This window comes from Symphalangus syndactylus, chromosome 15 (genome assembly GCF_028878055.3).
Source record: "Symphalangus syndactylus isolate Jambi chromosome 15, NHGRI_mSymSyn1-v2.1_pri, whole genome shotgun sequence".
Taxonomy (NCBI): Eukaryota; Metazoa; Chordata; class Mammalia; order Primates; family Hylobatidae; genus Symphalangus; species Symphalangus syndactylus.
The window spans coordinates 97,536,363-97,564,202 of record NC_072437.2 but is presented as its reverse complement, the minus strand read 5'-3'; the positions used below and the strand labels follow the sequence as shown (position 1 = coordinate 97,564,202).

General features: G+C 42.8%; 3 protein-coding genes across 13 annotated transcripts in view; 1 reads left to right on the top strand and 2 right to left on the bottom strand.

Annotated features, from left to right (window-relative positions):
- The window catches only part of BRCA2 (BRCA2 DNA repair associated), an 85,387-nt gene extending 84,359 nt beyond the window's left edge, over window positions 1-1,028 (bottom strand). For all 8 annotated transcript variants that reach the window (XR_010116096.1, XM_055244877.2, XM_055244878.2 and 5 more), the window contains exon 1: window positions 323-1,028. The gene's annotated coding sequence lies outside the window, so the exon portion shown is untranslated. The remainder of the gene's footprint in view (window positions 1-322) is intronic.
- Window positions 615-12,280, top strand: ZAR1L (zygote arrest 1 like). The gene is made up of 6 exons (XM_055244922.2): window positions 615-663; window positions 1,441-1,661; window positions 3,952-4,773; window positions 5,313-5,405; window positions 7,272-7,346; window positions 11,957-12,280. Exons 3-6 carry the CDS (start codon window positions 4,120-4,122, stop codon window positions 12,098-12,100), a joined length of 966 nt encoding a protein of 321 aa, XP_055100897.2. The 5' UTR covers window positions 615-663; window positions 1,441-1,661; window positions 3,952-4,119; the 3' UTR covers window positions 12,101-12,280.
- Window positions 12,281-17,461: 5,181 nt separating this feature from the next.
- Window positions 17,462-27,840, bottom strand: part of FRY (FRY microtubule binding protein) — a 453,339-nt gene continuing 442,960 nt past the window's right edge. For all 4 annotated transcript variants that reach the window (XM_063619275.1, XM_055244887.2, XM_055244886.2 and 1 more), the window contains 3 exons: window positions 27,078-27,188; window positions 22,002-22,204; window positions 17,462-21,370 (listed from right to left, as the gene is read on the bottom strand). In XM_063619275.1, the coding sequence (XP_063475345.1) occupies window positions 21,112-21,370; window positions 22,002-22,204; window positions 27,078-27,188 (573 nt within the window). In that variant the 3' untranslated portion in view covers window positions 17,462-21,111. The remainder of the gene's footprint in view (window positions 21,371-22,001; window positions 22,205-27,077; window positions 27,189-27,840) is intronic.

Genomic DNA, 27,840 nt, shown 5'->3' with positions numbered 1-27,840 from the left:
GTTAAAGTGATCGTGTTTCCAAGAAATTTCAGATGGCGACATCTGAGACAGCTGGGAGGGAGGTTAAGTCTTGAGCTGAAGGTGGAGCCCAAAGGCCGGGCTGGAGGCGGGAAATGGAGACCCAGGGAAGGGGCGGGGCTCGAATTTGCTTGGCGAAAATTTGCCTTCGGTACAAGGACCTTTCTCTCAGGCATGGGTGGGGGTTGGCAGAGACAAAAGGGCAAGAGGCCGCGGCTGCGACCCAGGGCGTGAGGCGCTCCCCTGCCACGCTGGACTGGGACTGCGGAAGACGCGCCCGTCCCCACCCACCACCACCACTAACCCGCTCCAGAGGTGCAGTTCTTTTTGGCCGGAGTAAGCTCACAAAAACCGTGCCGGTCACAAATCTGTCCCCTCAGGCGTCTCCCGGCGGCGACCCACCGCCGCAAAAGAGACCCGAGGCGCAGCAGAGCCACAGCGGCTCCGCATCTGCCGCCTAGTTTCAGAAGCTCGCGCCACAAGCCCGCGCTGGCCACGTGACGCCGTGACGCGGCACGCAGCACACGCACCACCCGGAAGTCAGGCCTGGGTGGGCCGCTGCGGGTATTTCTCAGTGTGGCGAAAGGAAATTCCTTGTAAGGCATCCCAACCATCAGTATCTGACCGAATAAAGCGGGAGCTGGAGTGTGTGTTCTCTTCTCGCTGACCCTTAAGAGACCCAGGCCACCCTGCTTGGAGGGGCCGCCCCTATGCCTACTCCAAGTCCCCCATCCCTTTCTTTTTGCCCCAGCTCATGTTTGGGTGGGCGCCCTCGGGACACGACCTGGGACCTATGAAACACCTTTGTTCTGACCTTAAAAGGGATGTTCTGTCAAGACCTGTTCCCCAAAGCGAGCCGATATTACAAAAGCTTAGAGTGGTCGGTGTGTGGTTGTGGATGATTTCACTTCGTGGTAGTTGGCGGGGCTGTTATTTGAAATCAGAGGATTTTAGTTCCAGTAGCTGTGCTGCTATTGGGTAGCAGGTGTTCAAGACCCCCGAGCCCGTTTCCTTGCTTGAAAAATTGTGAAACCCATCTTAACTCGCTCATGAAGTGTTAGGTACCTCGCTCCGCAGACCTTGGTAGTATCTTTTGCATTTTTTTTTTTTTTTTTTTTTTTTTTTGAGAAGGAGTTTCGCTCTTGTTGCCCAGGCTGGTGTGCAATGGGGCGATCTCGGCTCACAACTTCCGCCTCCCGGGATCAAGTGATTCTCCTGCCTCAGCCTCCGAGTAGCTGGGAATACAGGCATGCGCCACCACGCGTGGCTAATTTTGTATTTTTACGTAGAGATGGGGTTTCTCCGTGTTGGTCAGGCTGGTCTCAAACTCCCGACCTCAGGTGATCCGCCTGCCTGGGCCTCCCAAAGCGCTGGGATTACAGGCGTGAGCCACCACGCCCGGCCCATCTTTTGCATTGCTAGGATTCGGATCACCTGTCTTCCTCACAGGCTGAACTGGAAGACCTGACTTCATCTCCGAATTTGTTGGTTCTGTAACATGCCTAATATAAGGCTGAACAGGGTTTGTTGTAAGACCTACAAAGCCTTCAAATGGATTCAGTGAGAGTTGCTCCCATGGGGGCCTCGCTGCTTCCAGAAGGTGCTTGAGCAGTAAACAGAAGCAACCTTGGATTAGAAAAAGGGTGGGCTCCACTTGGTTCCTTAGGGACAATTTTAGTTTGATAATCAGTAATCCTTAGTTGTAGCAGGAGGCTTTACTAATCCAGATAGATTATAAAGCTTTTGCTCTAAGTCTAATTCACAAAGAAATACATCTGTGATCCTTACTAATAACAGCTACCACTTACCAAACATTTTATGAGTTAGGTATTCTGCTTTGGGTTTTCAAGCAATATCATGTTTAATCTTACAGTAATCCTATAAATGGGTCAGTATTGTCAGATGAGGATACTGAATCAAGTAGTTAAGTAATGTGCCTGGTAGTAAGGCCCAGGTTTGAATTCTAGTCCATTTGACTTCATACATTTAACTAACATGTGATTTATTTACCCTATAAATCAGAACAATTTGCTTTGTCCCCTTTTTTGGGGGGAGGGGTGTCTCACTAGGAGTGGACTAATGAGAACCCGTGGCATGTCACACAAGTCTCAGAAATAACATTTTCCGTCATTATATACAGCCCCCCATATCTTTATGTTTCTTACACTTGATGTTAGCCAAAAGGCCGAGAAGCGATATCTTTACGTTTCTTGTTCTCTTTGTGCCAGGGACTTGCCACTTATTAGCTCTACCATAATAGACTTTCTTACTTATTCTCTTCTAGTGCAGCTGCTCAATTTACTATTTGTATTCAATTTACAATATGCTTTAATTTTTATTAAAAACATTATTTCCAGCTGGGCATGGTGGCTCACGCCTGTAATCACAGCACTTTGGGAGGCCGAGGTGGGCAGATCACCTGAGGTCAGGAGTTCGAGACCAGCCTGGCCAACATGGCGAAACCCTGTCTCTACTAAAAATACAAAAATTAACTGGGTGTGGTGGCATGTGCCTGTAATCCCAGCTACTCGGGAGGCTGAGGTGGGAGAATCGCTTGAACCCCAGAGGTGGAAGTTGCAGTGAGGCGAGATCATGCCAGTGCACTCCTGCCTGGGAGAGAGAGCAAGGAAACTCCATTTCAAACAAGCAAACAAACAAAAACCCAAAAAACCATTATTTCCTGAAAGTTTTATATATTTAATGTGCACAACATGTGTATGTACACAGTGAGATGATTACTACAGTCAAGCAATTAACATATCCCTCTCTTCACATAATTACCTTTCTTTTGTGTGCGGTGAGAGCACCTGAAATCTCTCTTTGAAACTTTCCATTATAAAATACAGTATTGTTAACTGTAGTCATTGTGCTGTAAATTAGCTCTCCAGACTTATTCATTCTACCTAACTGTAACATTTTAGGCTCTGACCAGTCTCTCTCCATTCCTCCCAACTTCCTGTCCCTGGTAACCACCATTCTACTTTCTGCTTCTATGTATTTGGCTTTTTCAGATTCCACATATCAGTGAGTTTATGCAGTATTTTTCTATCTGGCTTATTTCACTTAGCATAATGTCCCCCAGTTTCACCCATGTTATTGCAAATGGTAGGATCTCCTGTTTTTTGTTTGTTTGTTTGTTTGAAACAGAGTCTTGCTCTCTCTGTTGCCCTGACTGGAGTGCAGTGGTGTGATCTCAGCTCACTGCAACCTTTGCCTCCTGGGTTCAGACGATTCTGTAGCCTCAGCCTCCCGAGTAGCTGGGATTACAGGAGCGTGCCACCATACCCGGCTGATTTTTGTATTTTTATTAGAGGCAGGGTTTCTCCATGTTGGCCAGGTTGGTCTCGAACTCCTGACTGTAGGTCATCTGCCTGCCTCGGCCTCCCAAACTACTGGGATTACAGGTGTGAGCCACCGCGCCCGGCCAGGATCTCCTGTTTTAAGGCTGAATAATATTCCATTGTATAAATACATGCCACAATTTCTCTATCCATTTTTCTGTTAACAGACACTTAGATTGTTTCCATAACTTGGCTATTGTGCATAATGCTACAATGAACAAGGAAGTGAAGGTATCTCTTCAGGATATTGATTTCATTTCCTTGGGGTAAATACCCAGTGCTGGGATTACTGGATTATCTGGTACTTCTATTAACTTTTTTAAGGAACCTTCATACTGTTGTCCATAATGGCTGTACCTTACAACATTATCTAACATTACCACATTACCTTACAAAGGATCTTTAGAATGGTCACTACAGGAATATATGAATTAATCACTAATTAAAGCATATGTGTGAATAAGCTGGAAATGAAAAACAGCTTTGAAAAAAAGATTCCCGAACAGTGAATTGAAGAGGTAGGGAAAAGCAATTAGGTAGGAATCAGGTGGCAATTAGACATCTGTAGATAGAGCTTCTCTCCCTCAATCAGGGTAATAGGCAGCAGCTCCCATTAGAATCTGAAATAAATGGAGAAGCCAGGAATGAATCTGAACCAACCTGACGAGGAGAAAGAAGGGGCGGATGAAGGAGGAAGGCAAAATAAGGACACAAACAAACTGGCTAGGATATAGGCTGCGCCTGAGCACCTCCTGAGCGGATGGAGCGCTTTGTCCGTGTTCCCTATGGCTTGTACCAGGGTTATGGGAACACAGTGCCTTTGGGCCAGCCTGGACTCTCAGGGCACAAACAGGCAGACTGGAGGCAAAATATGGGTCCTCCCACTTTTCTGGCCAGGCCAGGGCTGCTGGTGCCCGCGAACGCCCCTGACTACTGCATGGACCCTTACAAGAGGGCGCAGCTTAAGGCCATTCTCTCCCAGATGAACCCCAGCCTGAGCCCGCGGCTGTGCAAGCCCAACACCAAGGAGGTGGGCGTGCAGGTGAGCCCGCGGGTGGACAAGGCTGTGCAGTGCTCTCTGGGGCCTCGCACCCTCAGCAGCTGCTCCCCCTGGGACGGCAGAGACTCCCGGGAGCCCCTGCCAGCCTGCAGGGTCACTTCGCCCGCCACCGGCCGCAGGGGCTTGATCCGCCTGCGGAGAGATGGGGACGACGCGGAGAGCAAGGCGCTCCCGGGCCCTGCGGAGGCCAGCCAGCCGCAGCCACCACCACGGAGGTCAGAATCTCACAGGCAGGAGGAGCCGGGGCAGCCGGAGGAATCGGGGGAGAAAGACGCCCCGTGCCCTCAGGAAACGACGAGCAAGCAGGTGCCTGGAGACGCCGCCTCCGAGCCGCTCCGGAGGCCCAACTTCCAGGTATATCCTCTCTTCCCCCTTCTTAGTCCTCGACCAGCCCCATCCCCTCCCTCCTTTTCCATCTATGGGGGCAATAAGAGCAAAATCTTCTCTCTCTTCTTCCATGTACTTGGTGAAGGAGAGGGAGCTCTGAAAATATGTATATCACGTGGCCTGTATGTTTGGTAAGTTTTGGGTAAAATAGGTGCCAACCCAACTAAGTCTGTGAAAACCAACAGTCTGGCAACCACTGCTATGGGGGAATTTGGTGACGAAAAAGGGCTTCGAGTCTGTGATACATGAAATCAGACGTTCGTTTTGGGAAGATTGTGCCGGTAGCATTGTGGAAAATGGATTGGGAATGTACAAAAGACGGCAGCAAGAAGAATCCCAGAGTAATCTTTAAGAGAGATGAGAAGCTAAGTCAATGCAGTAGTCTTGAGAATAGATACAAGTGAGGTTAAAGAAGTCATTTTTTTTCCTTATACAAAGTCATAAAGAAGGATCTGGCTTTTTTCCCCCTTGCATGATGGTAAAGTACTTTTCTTCTTTATTTTCAGTTTTTGGAACCAAAATATGGCTATTTCCACTGCAAAGATTGTAAGACCAGGTGGGAGAGTGCTTACGTGTGGTGCATTTCTGGAACGAACAAGGTAAGTAAAAAGAGTAGGAGGTGAGAGGAGGATGGGGTGGGCACAGATGTTAAGCGGGGAAGAATCTGATTCCTGAGGGAGCATGGCTCTCATAGTCCTGTCTTGATCTTGGTGGCATCCTCAGTGCCAGGTGTACAGGAAGTGCTCAGTGAAGGAATGGAACTGAATCGGACTGTCCACCTGAGTTTCCGAACCATACTCTGGCGTTATATATGACAAAATGTCAGGTTACTTAGGTGAACTTTTGTTCTTGTCTACATTGGAAGTTTTCGGTTTTTAGTTGGTATGCTTGGAACAGGTCTGGGCCTTAGCGCTAGGAAATTTCCACTATTTGTCCACAAGGTGGGGCAATAAGTGAAAAAACTTGCTGTAAAGATTTGCCTGTAAGAGACTTAGGCTACGCCTAAGGTTTCTTTTGCCCCCTTCCTAATTTAATTGCCAACATATTAGGATTGGAAAAGACTTCACATTAAATTCTGCATTTCTGCGTTTTCGTGAATCCTGTAGGCTCTGGTCACTAGAGACCCTCGTTTGAGAATGAGAACAGCAGGCTGCCCCTAAGGCTTCCTCTTCTTTTCCTTGCCCTGTGCACCTCGTTTTGCAACAGTCTACGTGGCCCGATGTTATTAACCTCCATAAGAATTTGAGTGTGAACGCCCTGTGCTGTCGCATGTTTAGAAATTGCCTTACTGGCCAAAGGACTGTGGAGAGGGCAAAGAGGCATTGAGTTCTGGATGAAAACTTGACTTCTCACACTAGCCATTTACTAGAGACCTAGAGAGTGAATAGATTTTTAAAGTCGAAGTTGAATTTACTTCCTTCTCTTGCCAGAAGAAAAACGAGTTTAATTCAAACATTCCAAGGCACTAGGATACAAAGAACAAAACACAGGACTTGTTCTCAAGGAATTTATTTTGATACGAGTGATGGAAACAAAATGTAATTTGGCAATACATGCAGTAGCATCCTTCATATGGAAGCAGTGCAGAGATAGCACAGGAAGGAGGGGATTAGCCCTGTCTGAGGGAAGACAGCTTGATGTCCAAGCAGGATTTGAAAGAATAAATAGGAGGAAGAGTTCACCAAGCAAGGCAGAGAGAAAATGTGCACAGGAAATTGCACAAAGCTTAGAAAGCAGGTGGTATTGATGGGTAACCACAAGTAATTTAAAGTGTAAGCCGGGAAATACTGAAAATTGAAACATGTAAGAGCTAAAAGATAAGGACAAAAAGTATGACCGCCACTTCCCATTCAGTAGCTACTGTGGTACTTGGTGTACATTATTAGGGAGTTTTCAGAACTATGGAAAAAGTAAGTATTAATAGTATTATTCTGGCTGGGCACGGTGGCTCAGGCTTGTAATCGCAGCACTTTGGGAGGCCGAGGTGGGTGGATCATTTAAGGCCAGGAGTTTGAGACCAGCCTGGTCAACATGGCAAAACCCAGTCTCTACTAAAAATACAAAAAATTAGCCAGGTGTGGTGGCAGGCATCTATAATCCCAGCTACTCAGGAGGCTGAGGCAGGAGAATCACTTGAACCTGGGAGGCAGAGGTTGCAGTGAGCCGATTTCCTGCCATTGCACTCCAGACTGGGTAACAAGAGCAAAACTCCATCTCAAAAAAAAAAAAAAAAAAAATTCCAATTTTATGGGTAAGGAAAATTAGAGTCAAAGAAAAAGTGATTAAAAACAACTAGTACACCTTGAAACTCAAGGGTAGAGGTTGGTAAAAGCAAGATAAAAGGCAAGGCAAGGGTAGAGGTTGGTAAAAGCAAGATACAATGGATTACTTAAGAACTGGGAGACTTTGCAGGGTGTGGCTGTGTATAAAAGCTTGTATTTAAAAAAAAGCATATTTCTCTTTAGGTTTATTTCAAACAACTCTGTTGTAAATGCCAAAAGAGTTTTAACCCTTATCGAGTAGAAGCCATCCAATGTCAGGTGAGCATATGAAACACTTCCATCGTGTCTATAATGTTTCGTTACTAAAATGAAGCCTCTGTGACAAAATGTCAGGATTTGGTAGATCTGGATATTGGTATGTGAGTGTTCTGTATGTTTGAAATGTTATATTTTAGAACAATCAAAGCATAAATTCTAGTTTGCATCTTTTTTGAAGGGAAAGAGGGGAAGATTCACTATTTCAAGTTGCCTTATGGGGTGTGTTTGTTTTTCCTCTGACACCCTGGGCATAGTTAGAATGTAGTAATGTAAAAGGTGACTGCTATTAATTTTTTACTACATGCCAAATTTTGAGATAGTGCTTTACATGCATTACCTCCTTTCATCTAATTTTTGTGGGAGATGTTATTCCTATTTTATAGATCTGAAAGCTAAGTTCAAATAACTTTCCCAAGGTTAGATGGATAGCATTAGAGCTCTGACTGGATTCTATGATGTCTCCAATATTTAGAAATTCACAGAACTAGGTGAGATCCTTAACTTGCTTTTTGTAATCAATGTTTTTTAACCTAAGTCCTTAGTTAAAAACATTTCTTCTTTTTCTATAATTAGTAGAAATAAATGGGCCAGGCATGGTGGATCACGCCTGTAATCTCAGCACTTTGGGAAGCTGAGGTGGGCGGATCACAAGGTCAGGAGTTCCAGACCAGCCTGGCCAACATAGTGAAACCCCGTCTCTACCAAAAATACAAAAATTAGGTGGGCGTGGTGGCGGGTGCCTGTAGTCCCAGCTACTCGGGAGGCTGAGGCAGAAGAATTGCTTGAACCCAGGAGGAGGAGGTTGCAGTGAGCCGAGATGGTGCCACTGCACTCCAGCCTGGGCAGCAGAGCAAGACTCCATCTCAAAAATAATTAATAAATTAATTGACATTTTGAAAACTAGCTTATAAGTGATTCATCCTCTGGTTTTCTAGTCTGACATTCTTAGTCTGATGATGATGTTCAATATAACTACTTATTAAACTGGGTTTAAATGTATTTTCTTTTTTCTCCACCACTTTTTCTTTTATGTTCACTTGAATTTTTTTTAATATTCAGTTTTCTATCATTTTTTAATGTCCTTTTGATGGTTGCCATACAAATAACATGACTGTCTGACTTGTCAAAGTCTAAATTGTTAATCTTGCATTTTTTTGGGACAGACTCTTGCTGTGTCACCCAGGCTGGAGTACAGTGGTGCAGTCTTGGTTCACTACAAGCTCTGCCTCCTGGGTTCAAGTGATTCTCCTGCCCCAGCCTCCCAAGTAGCTGGGACTGCAGGCACCTGCCACCATGCCTGGCTAATTTTTGTATTTTTAGTGGAGACAGGGTTTCACTATGGTGGCCAGGCGGGTCTCAAACTCCTGACGTGATCCGCCCGCCTCGGCCTCCCAAAGTGCTGGGATTACAGGCGTGAGCCACTGCGCTCAGCCTAATCTTGCCTTTCACAGACAATGCAAAGACTCCAGAACACTCTAACTACATCCTAACTTATATGCTATTATTGTATACTTATTTTACCTATATTTAAAATTTTATAAGATTATTGTGTTATAGTCAGTATTCATTTAGTTTTAGCTATACATTCTTTCTGTTATTCTTTGTATCTTGTTTCTAGGGCCACTTTCCTTTGACTTGAACTTTAATATTTTCCATAGTATTGGTCTGGAGGTGACAAATTCTATTTTGTCTGGATATCTTTTTTTTTTTTTTTTTTTGAGATAGAGTCTTGCTCCATTGCCCAGGCTGGAGTGCAGGGGCATGATCTTGGCTCACTGCAACCTCCACCTCCTGGATTCAAGTGATTCTCCTGCCTCAGCCTCCCCAGTAGCTGGGATTATAGGCACATGCCACCACACCCGGCTAATTTTTATATTTTTAGTATGGACAGGGTTTCTCCATGTTGGCCAGGCTTGTCTCGAAGTCCTGACCTCAGGTTATCCACCTGCCTTGGCCTCCCAAAGTGCTGGGATTATAGGCATGAGCCATCACGCCCAGCCTTGGATATCTTTTTAAGAGATATTTTCGCTGGGTATATATAGAATTTCTAGGTTGGAAATAGTTCTTTCTGCCCTTTAAGGATCTGAATTTCATTGTTTCTATGAAACAATATAGCTCTTATTGCATCTCTTTTGAAGTAATCTCCTCTTCTCTTTCCCCTTCTTAAATCTGCTTACTTTTCTCTGCCTTGACTTTTCAGCAGTTTTACAATGATGTGCCTAGTTGTAGTTTCTTTGTAATTATCCTGCTTGAGTTTCATAGTGTTTCTTGAAACTGCAGCTTAAAGATTTTCATTACTTTTGGGAAATTATTAACTGTTATCTTTTCAAATGTTACTTCTGCTCCTATTCCTTCTTTCTTCCAATTACTCATACTAGACCTTCGCACCATATTTCTTTCTGTCTCTTATGTGCTTATCTATATTTTCCATGCTTTAAGCTCTTCTTGCTTTAGGCTGAATATTATCTACTAAACCGTCTTCCATTTGTATTTCTCATCTCAGCTCTTTTTAATCTGTGATTAAAACATCCATTGAACTATTGATTTTATTTGTTGTATTTTTCTGTTCTAGAATTTTTATTGCCTTAGAAGAAAACTTCAATTTTTCTGCTGGAAATATTAGTTTTATTTCTTTGAACATATTAGCACTTAGTGATTTTAAAATCTGTGTCAGAGAACTCCATTAACTCAATACCCTGTGAGTCTATTGCTGTCCTCTTGGCTTTCAAGTATGTTGTTCTGTCTCCTCATATACAGTACCTGGTTATTTTTGATTGAGTGCTAGCTACACATGTGAAAAACTATAGTGAGAGTAAGCAGTCCCGGAAGTCAAGCTCACACCTATTTCTGGGCTTTCATCTCTAATGCTCTGACAATTTGTGTGATCCAAACAGTTATTTTTAGCTCAGCTTTTCTGGTCATCCAGGAGGCTTGGTTAGAATTACCTAATCCACCATTTCCAGAAGCAGAAATCAACCTTTAGGGTAAATCCTTATTTTACTGAGCCTTTCTTTGTAAGGATGTTGTGAGAATTAAATGAATTCATGTATATAAAGTGCTTAAGAGAGTGCTAGGCACATTGTAAACACCATATGAATATTACTTGTTAGAATTTTCTTATAAGGGCCGGGCGCGGTGGCTCACGCCTGCAATCCCAGCACTTTGGGAGGCCGAGGCGGGCGGATCACGAGGTCAGGAGATCGAGACCATGGTGAAACCCCGTCTCTACTAAAAATACAAAAAATTAGCCGGGCGTGGTGGCGGGCGCCTGTAGTCCCAGCAACTCGGGAGGCTGAGGCAGGAGAATGGCGTGAACCCAGGAAGTGGAGCTTGCAATGAGCTGAGATAGCACCACTGCACTCCAGCCTGGGCAAAAGAGCGAGACTCTTGTCTCAAAAAAAAAAAAAAAAAAAAAAAAAGGAATTTTCTTATAAGGAGGCATGTTCTTCAACAGAACAGTTTGATTAAATCATGTTTAAGACTGCGTTTAGAAGAAGAAAAATGTCTATCTTCACAATATACAAAGGTACATCTTGGCCAGGCATGGTGGCTCATGCCTGTAATCCCAGCGCTTTGGGAGGCCAAGGCGGATGGATCACCTCAGGTCAGGAGTTCAAGACCAGCATGGCCAACATGGTGAAACCCCATCTCTACTAAAAAATACAAAAATTAGCTGGGTGTAGTGGCGATTGCCTGTAATTCCAGCTACTCAGGAAGCTGAGGCAGGGACAATTGCTTGAACCCAGGAGACGGAGGTTGCAGTGAGCCAAGATCTCACCACTGCACTCCAGACTGGGTGACAGAGCGAGACTCCATGTCAAAAAAAAAAAAAAAAAAAGGTAAATCTTGACTTATTCCATGTGGCTATGGGACATGTAGAAAATAGAATGGCAGGGTTGGGGGGATGGAACCAGGGTACTGTACCAGTTTCCATAGGATATTAGTTTTAATTATTGGAAGACAGAAATGAGATAATGGTTGAAAGGCACTATTTTAGATCCTAGTAAAGATTGGGCACATCTGGAAAGAAACATTTAGTTTCCTCCAGAATACCCCTCTCTCCCAGTTTTAACAACCCAAAATATATTCAGACATTGCCAAATGTCCACTGGGGTTGGAGATGGGGGAGTAAAATCACCCCGGTTGAGAACATCTGCTCTAGTCTTTTTTAAACGTTCATTTAATTCCTATCCACTGCCACTCACCCTGACCTGCCTACAAATCTAAAAATCTGCAGAGCGAAGAAACTCTATAAAACTCTTGACTTATTTTTTTCTCTTATATTATGTTGCCTTGACTGATTTAGCTACAAATGTAAAAATCTACATAGGGAAGAAATTCTACAAAACTCTTAAATTCCTTTTACGTTATGTTGTCTTGATTGGCTCTGCAGTATTCTCTTGAATATCTTCTGTGATCATTCATCTTGAAAAAATATCCGACATTTACTGTGATACAAGTAATTTTGTACAACTTGGTCTTGGCCTTCTCGTAGGACTCAGAGGATGAAGGTTTCAGGGATAGGGTAATAGGGAGAAGTACTGTGATTTGAGGATTACATTTGAAACACTAAACTGATCATTTAGCGTCCAAACTCTTGTTTCCTAAAGACCTGCTCAAAGTCTCATTGTTCCTGTCCTCAAAAGAAGAGGCACATTGATCTAAGGAGGCCTCATCGACAGGAACTGTGTGGTCGCTGCAAAGACAAGAGATTCTCCTGTGGCAATATTTACAGCTTTAAATATGTGATGTGACTTGTACAGTGTGACTTGTAACGGACCCCTGAGCTCTTCTTGTAACTTACTGTGCTGTCTTCCTTTTTTGCAACTTGGCTCTGACCTGGCATTGGAAAATGGCTAGGCTTTTGTACTTTTTGTAGATTGTGTAACAATTGTACAATGTGAATAGAATAAAATAAATGCATGTGAACTAGATCATGAAGCCACATTAATTGGTGATCCTAGGGTAAAAACATCAATATAGGGCTTTGGGAAATGGTAGATACTGTCACTTACATGAAGGAGAACAATGAAGAAAAATAGCCATTCTTTTGACAAATTTTTATAAGTCGGATGTTCTAAGCACTGGTTCTAAGCGTTATATATAGAGATGATGAAGGGGCAAGGTCCTTCCTTCAAGTATACACAACTATAGCAAATGCTGAAGCAGCCTTTAGCATGTGCCGTGCATTACTATAACTCACCATAGCACCCATATGAAGTAGGAGCTATTATACCTTTTCATAGTTGAGGAGATGGAGCCACACAGAGGCCAGAGCAGAGTGCCAGGATTTATTTTTATTTATTTTTTTTTGAGACGGAGTTTTGCTCTTGTTGCCCAGGCTGGAGTGCAATGGCACGATCTCGGCCCACCGCAACCTCCGCCTCCCAGGTTCAAGCGATTCTCCTGCCTCAGCCCCCCGAGAAGCTGGGATTACAGGCACGCACCACCACATCCGGCTAATTTTGTATTTTTAGTAGAGATGAGGTTTCTCCATGTTAGTCAGGCTGGTCTCGAACTCCCAACCTCAGGTGATCCGCCCACCTCGGCCTCCCAAAGTGCTGGGATTACAGGCGTGAGCCACTGCTCCCAGCCTTAGAGTGCCAGGATTTAAACCAGGTAGAGTAGGACTTGCTCCATGCTTTCACAATTACATTTATACTTCTCCAGTTCAGATTGTGATAAATGCCATGAAGGAAACAGAGTGCTATGATAGAGTAACCTTTTAGACAGGGTGGCTGGGAAGAGGTGACATGAGATTGAGACCTGCAGGATGAAGGGAGCAGGGAGAAGATAGTTTTGATCCAAGGGAACAGCAGGAGCAAAGGCCTTGAGGGGCTGAGGAATAGGAGCCCCCTGGGGCTGACGTGGGGCATGAGGCTGCGGAAGACAGGGCTCTAATCACAAAGGATTCTCAAGGCCATGTTTAAGCAAGTGACAGCCCATGAGGGGCTTTCAACAGTGCAGACACATTCTCACTTCAAAAAGCTCACTTTAGAGGGAGACCGGTTGGGAGGTTAATGAACACAGGAGCAAACTGATGGCTTGGACAAGGGTGGTGGCCAGGGAGAGGAAGAGAAATCCATGGGTTTAAGATAATGTTTGAAAATGTGCAGGGCTGGCGGTGGAAGATGGAGGAAACAAACAATGACTCAGTATTGTGCTTTGAGCTGTAGGGTGAATGGAATTGAGAGCTATACCAGGTAGGAGGCATGTTCCAGAGTCAATTTACCTAATTGCAAATCCTGGGTGCCATACTTAAGGGATAATTTTGGGCAAGTTACTCTCTCTCTCAGTTTACCTATCTGTAAAATGGGGATAGTGATAGTCCTCACACCATCAAGAGATAGGAACTAAAGGAGTTGAAGCATGTTCATCACTTAGAATAATTAGTGCCTGTCACTTTGAGGGCTCAGTACATTTACCTCTTATTTTAGTGGAGCTATTTAGTGATGTGGGGATGGGCTTCTGTTTTCAACATAAGTTTGAAGTGTTGGAGACATCCAAATGGAGATGTCGTGTAGCCTATTGGGTATATGTATCTGGAATTTAGGAGATAAGTCAGGGCTAGGGATAGATTTGGAGATAACAAGTAGTTTTTAAAGCCATGGGCCTGGATGGAATCACCTGCACCAAAATCTCACAAATCACCACTAATTAACTGACTCATGTAACCAAATACCACCTGTTCCCCAATAACCTATGGAAATAAAAAAATTTAAAAAATTAAAAAATATAGTTTCATAGAAGCAGGAATAAAAGGGAGTACAACACAGGGCTCTGGGGCATACCAACACTTAGAGCAATGATTCTAAAACCTTAACATCCCAGGAGTCATTGGGTGAGCTTGTTAAATGAAGATTCTGATTCAGTAGGTCTGGGGTCTGAGATTGCAAATCTAGGAAGCTCCCAGATGCCATCAATGCTGCTGGTTCCCCAGACTATACTTGGAGCAGCAGGAACTTAGTGGTTAGATAAAAGATGAGGTCAAGAGGGATAGGAAGAGGATGATGAGATCAAAATGAAGCTGAAACAGTATTTCCAGAAGGTAGGAAAGTCGACTGAGTCAAATCCTGCTGGGAGGTCGAGAAAGGTGACGACAGCTCCATTGGATTTGGCAGCATGGAGGTGATGGGTGAGGTTGAAGAGAGAAGTTTCCATGGAGTGGTGTGGAGGGAAGCAGTGTTAAAGTCCAAATAGTGAACAGAAGTAGTACTTCTTAGATGTTTTGCTGTAAGAAAGCAGAGAAACTGGTGATAGCTAGAATGGCATTTGGGGAAAGCGGAGGCGCAGAGTATGTTGGCATATTAAAGGGAATCATTTAGAGAAGCTGATGGCAGAGCAGAGAGGGGAATGTCTGTGGGAGCAAAGCCCTTGAATAGGCAGCAGAGATGGGGTCCAGAGCGCCAGTGGAGCAAATGGCCCCTGAGGGGAGCAGTGATATCCCTTTGATTATAAAAGGATGAAGCACCTAGAATATAGGGCTAGTTAAAGATAACTTTATATTTTTGGTGGGGAAGGTGAGACTCATTTGTTTACTCAATGAATTATGAAGCAAAGCCATCAGCTGAGACAGGTAGGATGCTGAGAAGAGAGGAAAATATGAGAACTCTCTGAGGCATTAGGAAATTGAAATGATCAGGAAGGCATAAGTGTATTACAAGATTGTCTGATAGTGTTGAGATTTGAGATTTTCTTGGTTGCAGTTGCATACTAGTAATGTCACACTTCTGGTAAGGAAAACACTTCCGGTAGTGAAGATATTACTAGAAATGTAACATTACCAGTGTCATTATTAGTGCGACACTGCATGTGTGACTTGCATTCTAGTAATATCTTCATCCTAGTAATGTCATACTTCTGGTGCAGGTGTGGGAAAAGTCAGTTTTAGGTTCAACCAGGCTTGGGGTTTACCAGCTGAGTAAGACAGGGGTAGGGCATCCCTTGTGAATGTCAGCAAGGGAGGGATTATAATGACCCATGGAATTTAAACATGCTCCAAAGGGGAGTAAAGACCTGTGAGGGCCACAGACTGATATTCATGATGGGAGAATTGTTAGAGGGGTGGGGGCTGGAGTAAAGGGGAACTGGGAAAATTCCTGAGTAGGGGGCCTGAAGGTGGGATTCTGGAACTGGTTCACTTACTGCTATGGATCAGGTTTTGGTATAGCCAGGAAATTGGATGGCCAAGGTAGAAAAGAGTGAAAATGCCTGGAGGTAAGAATGTTAACAGGATGAGAGAGAAAAGATTTCGTATAGGTTATACACAAGACTCCTGAAGTCCTGGAAATGACATCGGAAGCTGGGGTGAGCAAGAAGCTCTAGTCTCTCCGATGAATAAGGGGCAGGAAGCAGGTGGGCTTTAGGTCAGCAGTTCCCAAGCGCGGTTGCAATTCAAAATCATCAGAGGAGCATTAGAAAGGATTTAAGGGATCCAGAGGGGGGCCCAAGCCTCAGAATTTTTAAAAAGCTTCCCCAGTGCTTCTAATGCAGCTGAGGGTCACAGCCACTGCTGTGGATGACAGTGATGGCGTTGGGGAAGGAGGTGGCTAGTACAGCCAGGTGGCAAGAATTTCAAAGTCTCTGGGCTTTTTGAAATAGAGATGAGGAGAAAAGGGTTGGACATAGTAAAGGGGACCAGGAGGAATCTCTTTGTTCTCCTGGCCGAGGGGCTCCTGGAAGTTCGCACCAGGTGGCCCAAGTTCTTGGAATCTGAAATTCGAATACAATATCCATTCAAGTTTGCTGTTAAAAGAAGGATCTGGATTACAGAAGATGGTGACAGAGAAGGAGGTATCTGCGAGGAAACTGATCTGTAAGTGGATGCAGTAAATTCTAGTCACTCACTCACAGTGACCTCAAATAGGAAACAAAGTTACAAAAACATCAATAACAGATTTAGGTAGAATCACTACACCAACAGCCTACGTGGAAAAACAACTGGGGGTGTACTTTAGAAGAAAGAGCACTTTGTGGCTGGGCGCGGTGGCTCACGCCTGTAATCCCAGCACTTTGGGAGGCCGAGGCGGGCGGATCACGAGGTCAGGAGATCGAGACCATCCTGGCTAACACGGTGAAACCCCGTCTCTACTAAAAATACAAAAAATTAGCCGGGCGTGGTGGCGGGCGCCTGTAGTTCCTGAGGCAGGAGAATGGCGTGAACCCGGGAGGCGGAGCTTGCAGTGAGCCGAGATCGTGCCACTGCACTCTGGCCTGGGAGAAAGAGCAAGACTCTGTCTCAAAAAAAAAAAGAGCACTTTGCTATACAGGAAGTTTCTCCTAGTTGCAGTGTCTTTCAAAGTGGAGTGGCTGTTAGAATGCTGATTTGAGGGATCCTGAGCTGGATTTACCAAACTGGTCACTAGAGGGGTCAACCTGAGGGATTCTGCATTTTCGACAAATACCCTGGGGTGATTCTTAGGTCTAGAAAGGAGAAAGCAATGTTCCAATCTTGGCAGTGGATTAGAATCATCTGGGGAACCTTAAACAGCGCTGGAGTTTGAGCACAGCTTCAGACCAATCAAATCAATTAAGAGGAAGGCTGAGTGTTGGGGTTTTAAGTCTCTGACATGATTTAATTTGCATCTGAAATTTTGAGCCCATTACCTACACTCTAATTTTTATGAGAGATCCCAGTCCCAGCTGGGGACGGGGGAGTATCCTATTTTTTTCCTCAGGGGCTTTAAATGCCATACGTATGTCTTTAGCCCAGACTTTGCTCCTCAACAACAGACTCACACATCCACCTGTTTACTCACCATCTTGTCTTGGATATCAGACATCTCAAAGTTAACATGTCTGAAGAATAAATCTTGGTTTCTACCTCCCAAACATGCATTCAATCATCTCAGTTCGTGGCAACTCCATTCCTCCAGCTGTTTGGGCTAAACTCTTTCCCATTCCATGTGTCATTGGTAAGCCCTAGCTCTAGCTAGGTCAGCTCTAGCTCTGAACTATTTCCAGAATATGCCCACAACTAATCACAGCCGTTGCTAGTACCCTAGCCCAAGCCAGCATCACCTGGTGACTGCACTATTGCCACAGCCGTCTCTCTAGTCTTCCTGCTTCTACCTCTGCCCATCTGCAGTCTATTCTGCACATAGCAGCCAGAATGATCCTTTAAAAAAATTATTTTTATTGTGGTAAAACATATATAACATAAAATTTACCATTTTAAAGTACACAATTCATTGGCATTAAGTACATTCACAATGCTGTATAACCACAACGGAACTTTTGTAATACAGCTTTTCTTCATCATCCCAAACGGAGTAATCCTTTTAAACATAAGTCACAGCATGTCACTACCCTGCCCGCAAACATTCGGTGGCTTCCCATCTTGCTCGGCAAGGGACAAAGTGCTGCTGTGGCCCACAGAGCTTTTGGCTGTCCTCTCTGAACGCTCTCTTCACTCATTTCACCCGGTCATTGGCTTCCTTGCCGTCCCTTTGACAAAGTGACCCTGCTTCTCCTTCCAGGTCTCTGCATGTGTTTTTTCCTTTGCTGGAATGCTCTTTTCCTTGGTTATCCATTGTATCCTCACTTCATTCAGATCTCTCCTCAGATATCACCTTATTAGAGTGATAGCTAAGATAGCCCCGTCCGCATTACTCACTGTATCCGTTTTGTTGTTCATGGCACTAATCATCACCCAACGTAGACAAGTACATCTTCCTCTCAAATGTAGGAGCCTCATGGGAACAGGGACCACATCTGCTTTGATAGCTGCGGTGTTCTCTAAAACAGTGCCTAGCCCAGAGTGGGCATGCAATAAATATTTGCTGAACAAAGAAATATCCTGGGTCATGATAGGTATTCAAATATTAATTGATCTAAAACAAATGCACTGAAAACTTTAAAAACTAGTTTCATTGAGATACAATGAACACACCCTAATACTCACCCATGGACACTAATTTTTTGTTGTTAAGGCAGGCATCAGGAAGCACGTGTAAGCTATTGATGTAAGCAGCCTGGAGGTACCCTTATTCTTTCCAGAATTCTACAGTTCACTGAAAAGATCATTGTTTGTTAGGACTTAGAACCAGAAGAGCCTTGAGACCTAACTCTGGATGTTCATGCATGTGTGTGATGCCTACGATTACAGGCATCTTTATTTCACAGCAACATCGGCACATTTTCTTAACATCTCACCAACATTAGATGGGTTAGAGGTGGGAATGACATTCACGTGCCTCTAAAAATGTGCAGTGTCTTTTCTAAAACACTATATTTGGAGACTATAATTTTAATCAAGTGATGTCTAAGTTACAGAGCACCTGTCTGGATTGCTTTATTCTGCAGGTGGATACAAAGTGTATCATGTTTCAGTGCTAGAAAACAGTGAGACACAAGGAGGCATCTTTCTTATCACTGAGTCATCTGTTAAATATCTACCCTTTCCTTTGGTACTTCTACTTCTTTGTATCCCTGGGGAAGGCAATTAACATTAATGCTTCTGTAACAGAGGCACAGAGCAATAGCCGACAAGATTTGACTGGTAGATCTAAAGTTATTGCTGGGCTCTGCTGGCGTGGGGCTGCATCCTACACAATTTTTCCCATCTCCACTTAAAGTAGAGGAGATGAAGAGATAGAGGAAAGTAGAAGAAATCTTTCACGTTAATACATCTCCTTTTAAAAATAAAATTGAGAAAAACACAAACCACTGCTTCCTATGTTAATATCTTGGATTGCAATGTACTGTTGAAATTCTTTTTTTTTTTTCTTCCCTTTTTAAGAGTAAACCATCACGGTGGTTCTCTGCCGGGTAGAAGGCATGGTAGAAAACTCAGTTCATGACAAATCTGTTCTTTCTACTGTGGCTCCCAACACAGCTCTCTGACAGTTGCCTACTGCGGTTACCCACAGAAACCTGATTTTATGATATTTTTCAGAGAGATCATGATTCAGTTGTTTCTACGAATCATAGCAAATCATCTTTCAGGCAAGTTGAAAAAATAAATCATCAGAAAAATATGTTTTCAGCAGTCCAGAAAATTATTGAAATCCAGTAGTTGCATCTGTGGCAACATTAAAAAAAATCCTAGGTTAGGCTCTCTTCTGTAGAATACTCCTAGAATATTACTGCCAATGATTCAGTAGCCATATGCTAGTAAAGCAAGTTATATTTGTTGGTCCATGTAAAATATGAGTAGGAAGACAGCATAAATGAGATTGTTACATGTTTCTCCCTGTGTTCCTGTTTTCCTAGTGGGGTAGATAGGGGATAGGTGTTGGTGACAGAATTACAACTCTACTACTTTTTCCTGCTCACTATAGAATGAATTTCCAAATTTGAAGGATGACAACCTAATTATAGGTTATGGAGAATTAGAGCTCTCACTTTTTTCTGATTTTTCTCTTTGGTTGATTACAGAGAATTGGTTGAAGCTCACAGTTTTGATGCCAATTTCCAAAGAGATAATACTTACCTCCAGCTTCACAGGGCCATGCATAGCATAACCCCCATGAGTGCCATTCAGAGCATACATGTGAGGGGTGCCCCTTGGGGTTATTACTTTGGCAACCCACATGCAAAACTTCATGTGTGCCCAGGACAAACATTTTCATTAACCAGAAATAAAGTCCATGGTCAACATGTATTTTGTCTTTTTTTTTTTTTTAGTCTAAAGAAAGTTCTGAACAGAATATCAATTAAGCTTACATCACAAAAACTTTAAATGTATTTACAGAGTGAATAAGTTACATAGATAAACTCTGAATATGTTTCTGCTGTGCAACAAGTTCGCATGCACACATCTAACACTTGACAGCATTAAGTTTAAGGAGAGAACTTAAGAATGGCCCTTTACATATATATTACACACAAAATATGACATTGAAGAAACAAAATAACAACTCATATTTTACCTTTATGATTCTACTTCTGACTATCCAAACAGATACTAAAATATGCATGCCTGACAGGTGAAAAGACTTGGAATTTATATTGTGAAAGTTTTCTCTACAAAATGGCAAAGTTAATTAAAATTAACACTCATCCTTCAGCAGTATAAATATGCTCATAAAAGCAACCTTCTAGTAAAAAGCAGCCAAGATCCTTAAAAAGAGTCTATCTGGACCATTTTTGGTGCAAAGAGATCCAGGGCTTTCAGAAACAGTAGCCTAGCAACTTAAGAAAGGTACTTCATAGCAGCTCCTTTTAGATACAGTAATTGTATTCAAATTACAGTGTACATTACATCGCAGTCCATTTACAATTCCCTTTTCACACACACAGGCTGTCAGCTTTTGACCATCTTACAGTTTTCAGTGGCCAGCTTCATTTTGCCTGCCCCTTTCTCAGCCCACGAAAGAAAGGAAAAAGAAAAAAGAAAATGGAACAAGACAGGGAAAGAATGTACATGTTTGAGAATATAAAATTTTTTGAGTGAAGAAAACATTGCACTTTTGCCAATCTAAAATTGTTTCTAGAAAGGAAGGTACTGTTCAGTGTAGTTGGCTTTGGTATGCAACGGAAGTCACTTCTTCAGTAGTGAGTTGCATATGCTCGGTCAAATGTAACACATTTGTGCCACACAGCATGACGAGTGGAGTCTGTCCAGGACGTTCTAAGCTACCTTGGTTCTTATAGTATTGCTACACGTTGGAAGTTCTGCCATCCTCTTTAGAAAAAGCCCTACAGGTAACAAGAGGGAGAACAGTCTGTCCAAGCCTTTTGAAGGCCGAGAAGACACTGAATGACGTTGCCCCAGCATGGCAGCACTGCCAGTTTGGAACCCAGTGGGGACAGGAGGCTCCTGTCAGAGACTAGTGCCAGAAACACTGGAGTCTGGAAGGAAAGTAGTGAGGACTCGGTAACTCTGGGCCCTGCGGATCATGTCCCGGATCTCCATGTTCAGCTCCATCAGCTTGGTGCAGATCTCGGTCAGGCTCTGGTTAGACCCCACCAGGGCATAAGTACCCGTCTGTCCCAGAGTTTGGTGACGGAAATAAATATTCAGTAGTGTCTGGACCTCATCATCAGAACTGCTTCCAAAGATGTCATTGGGCCACAGACTTCTGCAGTCAAAAAGAACAGCACAGATTACAGGCACTATTAGTCACAAAGTTGAGAGCTTATGAGTCTTCATTAATATAAGAATATTACTTTTTAAAAAGGCTTTATTGAGATGGAATTCCCGTATCAGGTAATTCACTCATCTAAGGTAAACAATTCAGTGGGTTTTAGTATATTCAGAGTTGTGCAAACATCGCCATAATCAATTTTAGAATATTATTTTGATAAAATATCAAAAGTATAAAAATATCAGAATGGAATCTGATACCCCTAAAACATTTACCTTATTTGCTATAGCGTTCTGGTTTCAATGAATGTGAATACAGTATCAGAATGTAGGGGCAAAACCAAAAAGGATATATTCAAATGTTAGTTAAAAATCATATGAAGGTATATTTTGAAGTGCTTCAGCATTTTGTCATTTTAGGGAGGACAAATGGCCAGAACCAACACCAACACTTTCAACATGTAGTGTTCTGAAAGCTGAGTGTTTCTGGTTTGGCAGCAGTAAAGATCTGAGACGAGATCTGTAAAATATCTAGCCTTCCGTAGTGGGCTAGACTCCAACCATGACAGAGTAACAACCAGGTGTGCATTTCCTGCAACCACCTCTAAAAGAAATAGCAGAGTCACCTGCACTCCCTGATCTGCCGCAAAGCTTTGCCGAGTTCATTGTTCTTCAGGCACTCCAGCATGGACTGGATGGCCGCTTCAGTGGACGTGAAGGTCGGCTCGGACCACGCGCCGTCTGAATAGAGAGGGTCAGCTGCAATGACTGCACTGGCTTCCTTCAGGTGTTTCTTTAGGTCACTCAGTTCCCTGGACATATTCAGCAGCTATTTAAAAAAAATGTTTTTTAAACTATATTTAGGTGCTGGGGGAATTTTACATCCCAAAAGGAAAAAAAAATGGATCTTATGGGTGTGGTTAAGCATAAGCTTAATACCTTGGTAAATTCAAATAGGATAGATGACATTGTACTCCATGGTATGTGTAGGGGATTGTGGAGTTGGATGCATTGAGTATGTGTCAACTGCTGAGATGCTTTCCTTATAGAAAAGGTTAAGATTTCATTTAAAATGTGTTCTATTTAAGTTCTACTTAAATAGGGAATAAATACAGAAGGAAAGAGTACAAGAGATCAGGCTCAAGAGTGAGTAGATCTGGGTTCAAATGCCAGCTCTGCAGTGTACTGTAGGAACATGGACAAGTTAATTGACTTTTATGTGCCTCAGTTTTCTCATCTGTGAGACTGAAGATAATAGCCATCCTAAAGGTTTATTTTAAAGATTAAGTGGAAATAATATATACAAAATGCTTAGTACAGTCCAGCACCTAAGTGCTCAATTAACGTAATCGTGACCATGGACTCTGTCCTAATAATAAGTTTTCCTCACTCTTGGTTCCACGCCATGGGAAAAAGCTGAAGACACAATTTTGAGGAGATAGAATAATCTTAAACTAATGTTTGTATTAATGCTACAGCAGTAAAAGATATTTTTCCTCGAAGTTATTGGAACCAAAGGATCCAGGGTGTTAAAAAGTAAAGCATAAGAAAACCTGTGTCACTTCTAAGTGTCTCAAAATATACTATGGAAGATGGTTGTTTTGCAATTTGATCTCAAGAGCATTAAAAAAATTGGCATAAAATTAAAGGTTTTTTTCTCTTTGTAATGCAAGTTGATGATGCCTGTTTACTTTGGAAAGTTATTTATTCAACATCTTTGCTTTTCCTCTTCATTCCCAACTCACTCATGGTACAAACAATAAAAAACTGAAGCCTTGAAGGATTATTTTTTCTTGGCACACATGCCTGTTAAATACAACTACCTACTATAGAAGTAGGTTTAAAATTTACTGAAATAATCTTTTAAAACAAGGTATTAGAGTATCTTAATTTTGTATGTAGTTTTAAATTTGAAAGCAAATTTCTCCTTATTTTAAACCTAGACAAGTTTTAAACATTATGTGTGTATATATACTTTATTTAAAACTTATATAGTATTTAAACACTGTGTGTGTATGTACACATATAAATACACACCAGGTATACCTTGGAAATATTCAGTTCTAGACATCTGCAATAAAGTGAGTCATGTCAATTTTTTGATTTCCCCATGCCTATAAAAATTATGTTTACACAATATTGTAGTCTAAGTACACTAAGTCTAAAAATGTACATACCTTAATTAACAAACACTTTAGTGCTAAAAAATGCTGACAATCATCTGTGCCTTCAGTGAGTAATTATCTTTTTGCTGGTTCTTGCCTTAATGGCTGCTGACTGATCAGGGTGGTGGTGGCTGAAGGTTGGGGTGATTGGGGCAATTTCTTAAAATAAGACAATAATGAAGTTTGCTTTATTTATTTATTTATTGAGATGGAGTCTTGCTCTGTCACCAGGCTGGAGTGCAGTGACGCGATCTCAGCTCACTGCAACCTCCGCCTCCCGGGTTCTAGTGATTCCCTTATCTCAGCCCCTCAAGCAGCTGGGATTACAGGCATGGGCCACCGTGCCTGGCTAATTTTTTGTATTTTAGTCGAGGTGGGGTTTCACCATGTTGGCCAAGATGGTCTCGATCTCATGACCTCGTGATCTGCCCGCCTTGGCCTCCCAAAGTGCTGGGATTACAGGAGTGAGCCACCGCACCCGGCCAAAGTTTGCTTTATTGATTGACTCTTCCTTTCATGAAATCTTTCTCTGTAGCATGTGACAGCATTTTATACACCTTGGAACTTCTTTCAAAACTGCAATCACCTTAAACTCTGCCACTGCTCTATAAACTAAGTTTATGTAATATTGTAAAACTTTTGTTGTCATTTTGACAATGTTCTCAGCATCTTCACCAGGAGTAAATTTCACCTAAAGAAACTTTCTTTGGACCGGGTGTGGTGGTTCATGCCTGTAATCCCAGCAATTTGGGAGGCCAACGGGGGTGGATCACTTGAGGTCAGGAGTTCAAGACCAGCCTGACTAACATGGTGAAACCCCGTCTCCACTAAAAATACAAAAATTAGTTGGGCATGGTGGTGCAGGCCTGTAATCCCAGCTACTTGGGAGGCTGAGGCAGGAGAATTGCTTGAACCTGGGAGGTGGCAGTTGCAGTGAGCCGAGATCGTGCCATTGCACTCCAGCCTGGGTGACAGAGTGCGACTACATCTCAAAAACAAACAAACAAACAACAACAACAAAAAAACTTTATTTGTTCATCCATAAGAAGCAACTCCTCATCCATTCAGGTTTTATCATAAGACTGCAGCAATTCAGTCACATCTTCAGGTTCTACTTCCAATTCTAGTTCTCTTGCTATTTTTACCACATCTGCAGTTACTTCCCCTACTTAAGTCTTGAGCCTCTCAAAGTCGTCCATTGGAATCACCTTCTTCTAAACTCCTGCTAATGTTGATATTTTGACTTCCTTTCATTAATCATGAATGTCCTTAATGGCATCAAGAATGGTGAATCCTGGCGGGGCGCGGTGGCTCACAGTTCACTTTGGGGGGACTGAGGCAGGTGGATCACCTGAGCTCAGGAGTTTGAGAACAGCCTGATCAACATGGTGAAACCTCATCTCTACTTAAAATACAAAATTAGCCAGACGTGGTGGTACATGCCTGTAATCCTAGCTACTCAGGAGACTGAGGAAGGAGAATTGCTTGAACCTGGGAGGCAGAGGTTGTGGTAAGCTGAGACTGTGCCATTGCACTCCAGCCTGGGCAACAAGAGTGAAGCTCCATCTCAAAAAAAAAAAAAAAAAGTGAAGTTTATCTTGACCATGTGGCAAATAAAAAAGAAAAGAGTTGATTCCTATTATCTGACAACTTATAATTGAATAGAGGAAAACTGGTTGTGACGGCCTACTCTCTTGAAATAAGCATTTGAAAGTATAAAGTTGTACAGTTTTTTCGTTTTTTCAAACTGAGTAATAAAAAACGGTAAAATGGTTGTAGTTTGTCTCTTGTGGCTCTTCCTCCTCTGCTCTTAGACGGTGAGGTTTCCCAGGCTTCATCCTCACTTCTCTGCTGTCACTGGCATGGTTTAATCGACTTCTGCTTGTTCACAATCACATCTGTGCCTTTCGTTCAGATCTCTCCCCTCACCTCACATCTAACCACCTGCAAGAGGTGAGTTGCCGTTTAAGCCAGGTCTTGGTCTAGTATGCAGCCATTGACTAGCCGGCAGAAGGCTTGACTGTCTGGACACAGCATTGCCTCAGTCCTTCTTTTTATATCCCTGTCTCAGCTTTGGTGCTACTGGTCACCTGGTTTATATAAGATGGAACCTGAGTGTCATCCTCTCCTCAACTCTTCTTTCTCTTTCATCCCCCCATCAGTTTCTTTTTTTTTTGAGACGGAGTCTTGCTCTGTCACCCAGGCTGGAGTGCAGTGGCACAATCTCGGCTCACTGCAGGCTCCGTTCCCCGGGGTTCACGCCATTCTCCTGCCTCAGCCTCCCGCGTAGCTGGGACTACAGGCGCCCGCCACCTCGCCCGGCTAATTTTTTTGTATTTTTTAGTAGAGACGGGGTTTCACCGTGTTAGCCAGGATGGTCTCGATCTCCTGACCTCGTGATCCGCCCGCCTCGGCCTCCCAAAGTGCTGGGATTACAGGCGTGAGCCACCGCGCCCGGCCCCCCCATCAGTTTCATTGATCGTTTGTCCTGTGTCTCCCATTTCCTTCCTCCTCTCCATACCTAGCACTTCTGTCCCAGTTCAAACTCTCTCCTTCTGCTTGAACTATTTCAGCAGCATCATCACTGGTCTCCACGTCTCTGGTCTAGTTGTCATCAGACCCACCCTCCGCATGGCTGCCACAGAGATCTACCTGAAATACTCCTAGGTGCAGCATATCTTATGATCTCGCCTTTACCCCTCTCTTTTCTGCCTTATCTCATAGCTCTTTTTTGGTGCACCTTCTATTCTAGCAATACTAAGTAGCTTGTAGTTCCTTTCTCTTTCTTCCCATCAGGCTTATGGCCATGCTGTTTGTTCTTATTGGAATGCTCCTCCCTCACTCCACCTCACCCTCTGAGAGTCCACTCAGGTGTGGTTTCCTCCAGCAAGCTCTTTGGTTTCAACCTTTCTTACCCCTAAGCAAATGAGGCATTAGTCCTCTTTGCTTCTATAGTATCCAGTATACACCACCATTATTCCACTGACTACATTACAGTAGTATTTCTTCATTTGTAGAAAAATTTTGGCTTACTCAGCAGTAATATGTTTAAGTTATTTATTTTAAATATTTCAAGATATTAAAGTATCCTGGTGCTAAGCAGGGCAGGGAAACTGAAGAGAACCAAACACATCATACAGACATTTCCTTCTTACCTCAAGGCAAGGGCAAGTATGAAAAACTAATGTAAAGAAGAAAACCCACACACACAGAAAATTTTCAAATAAGGATGCCCAGCCCCAGGGCCAAGATCAGGGAGATGCAAGCAAGGCACCTAGGTGTAACCCACAGGAAGGTTCCCTCCTACACGCGTTCTTAAATTCTGAGGCACCTCACTTTCCATACCTACTCCTAACCTTGCTTTTAAAAATGAGAATAGAAATACATACAAGACATGTTTATTTCAGACTTGTGCTTGAGCAAAATAATTATGCGGGAATAAAATCACTTGGGCAGTTATAAATGGGGTGGAGTGAGGAAGAACAAAAGAAATGATTTTCGTGGTGGGACGTGGGGTTGGGAAGCATGTGGACTCACCTCTGGCATGGAGCTAACTTCGTGCACCTGGCCGATGAGCTTACAGTAGGACTGAAAAAGCAATAGCAGCTGGAAGTGTAGCTTATATAATCTCTGACATAGTTCCAATTGCTAAAGAGAGAAATTGCATGGGAAGAAATAGTTATTATTAAGGATCATTCACATATAACTAGTGAAATCTCAATGGAGACAAACTTTTTTTTTTAAATTAAGAAAACATAACCAGCTGTTATTCCAAATAAAACAGAAAAACAAAATACAGTTATTAAATATCAGTGAGAAATCCATGGTATAATTTCCATTATAGTTTGTGTAATGGATGACTAATTAGAGAGTAGCACCTATAAAGGGACTGAGTGAACAACCAAATTTCCATTATATTTGCCAATTAAATACCTACCAATTATAGCTGAGTGGCTGTCTTCATTTTTATAAGCTATAAATTATTTTTAAAAAGAAAAATTTCCTTTTATTAAAGGTATATTTGAAAGGCAAAACATTAAGTAGTTTTAGGTGTTAAACTTACAAATTCTGTAGACGCCTGGGCCTGTGTAAACATAACAGTCAGGCTTACTGATGATCTGTCTACTCTGTGCTCAGTAAGTACTTGTTGAATTAAAGAGAGATAAAAAGGGACCAAAAAATGCTTAGAAAAAAAGAAATTATTAACACATTTGAAAATTTCTGTGGAAAGGACATCAAAAAGTAATCATACACAATGGCCCTTGAGCCACATAAATACCTCTGGAATTTAAAATGTTTC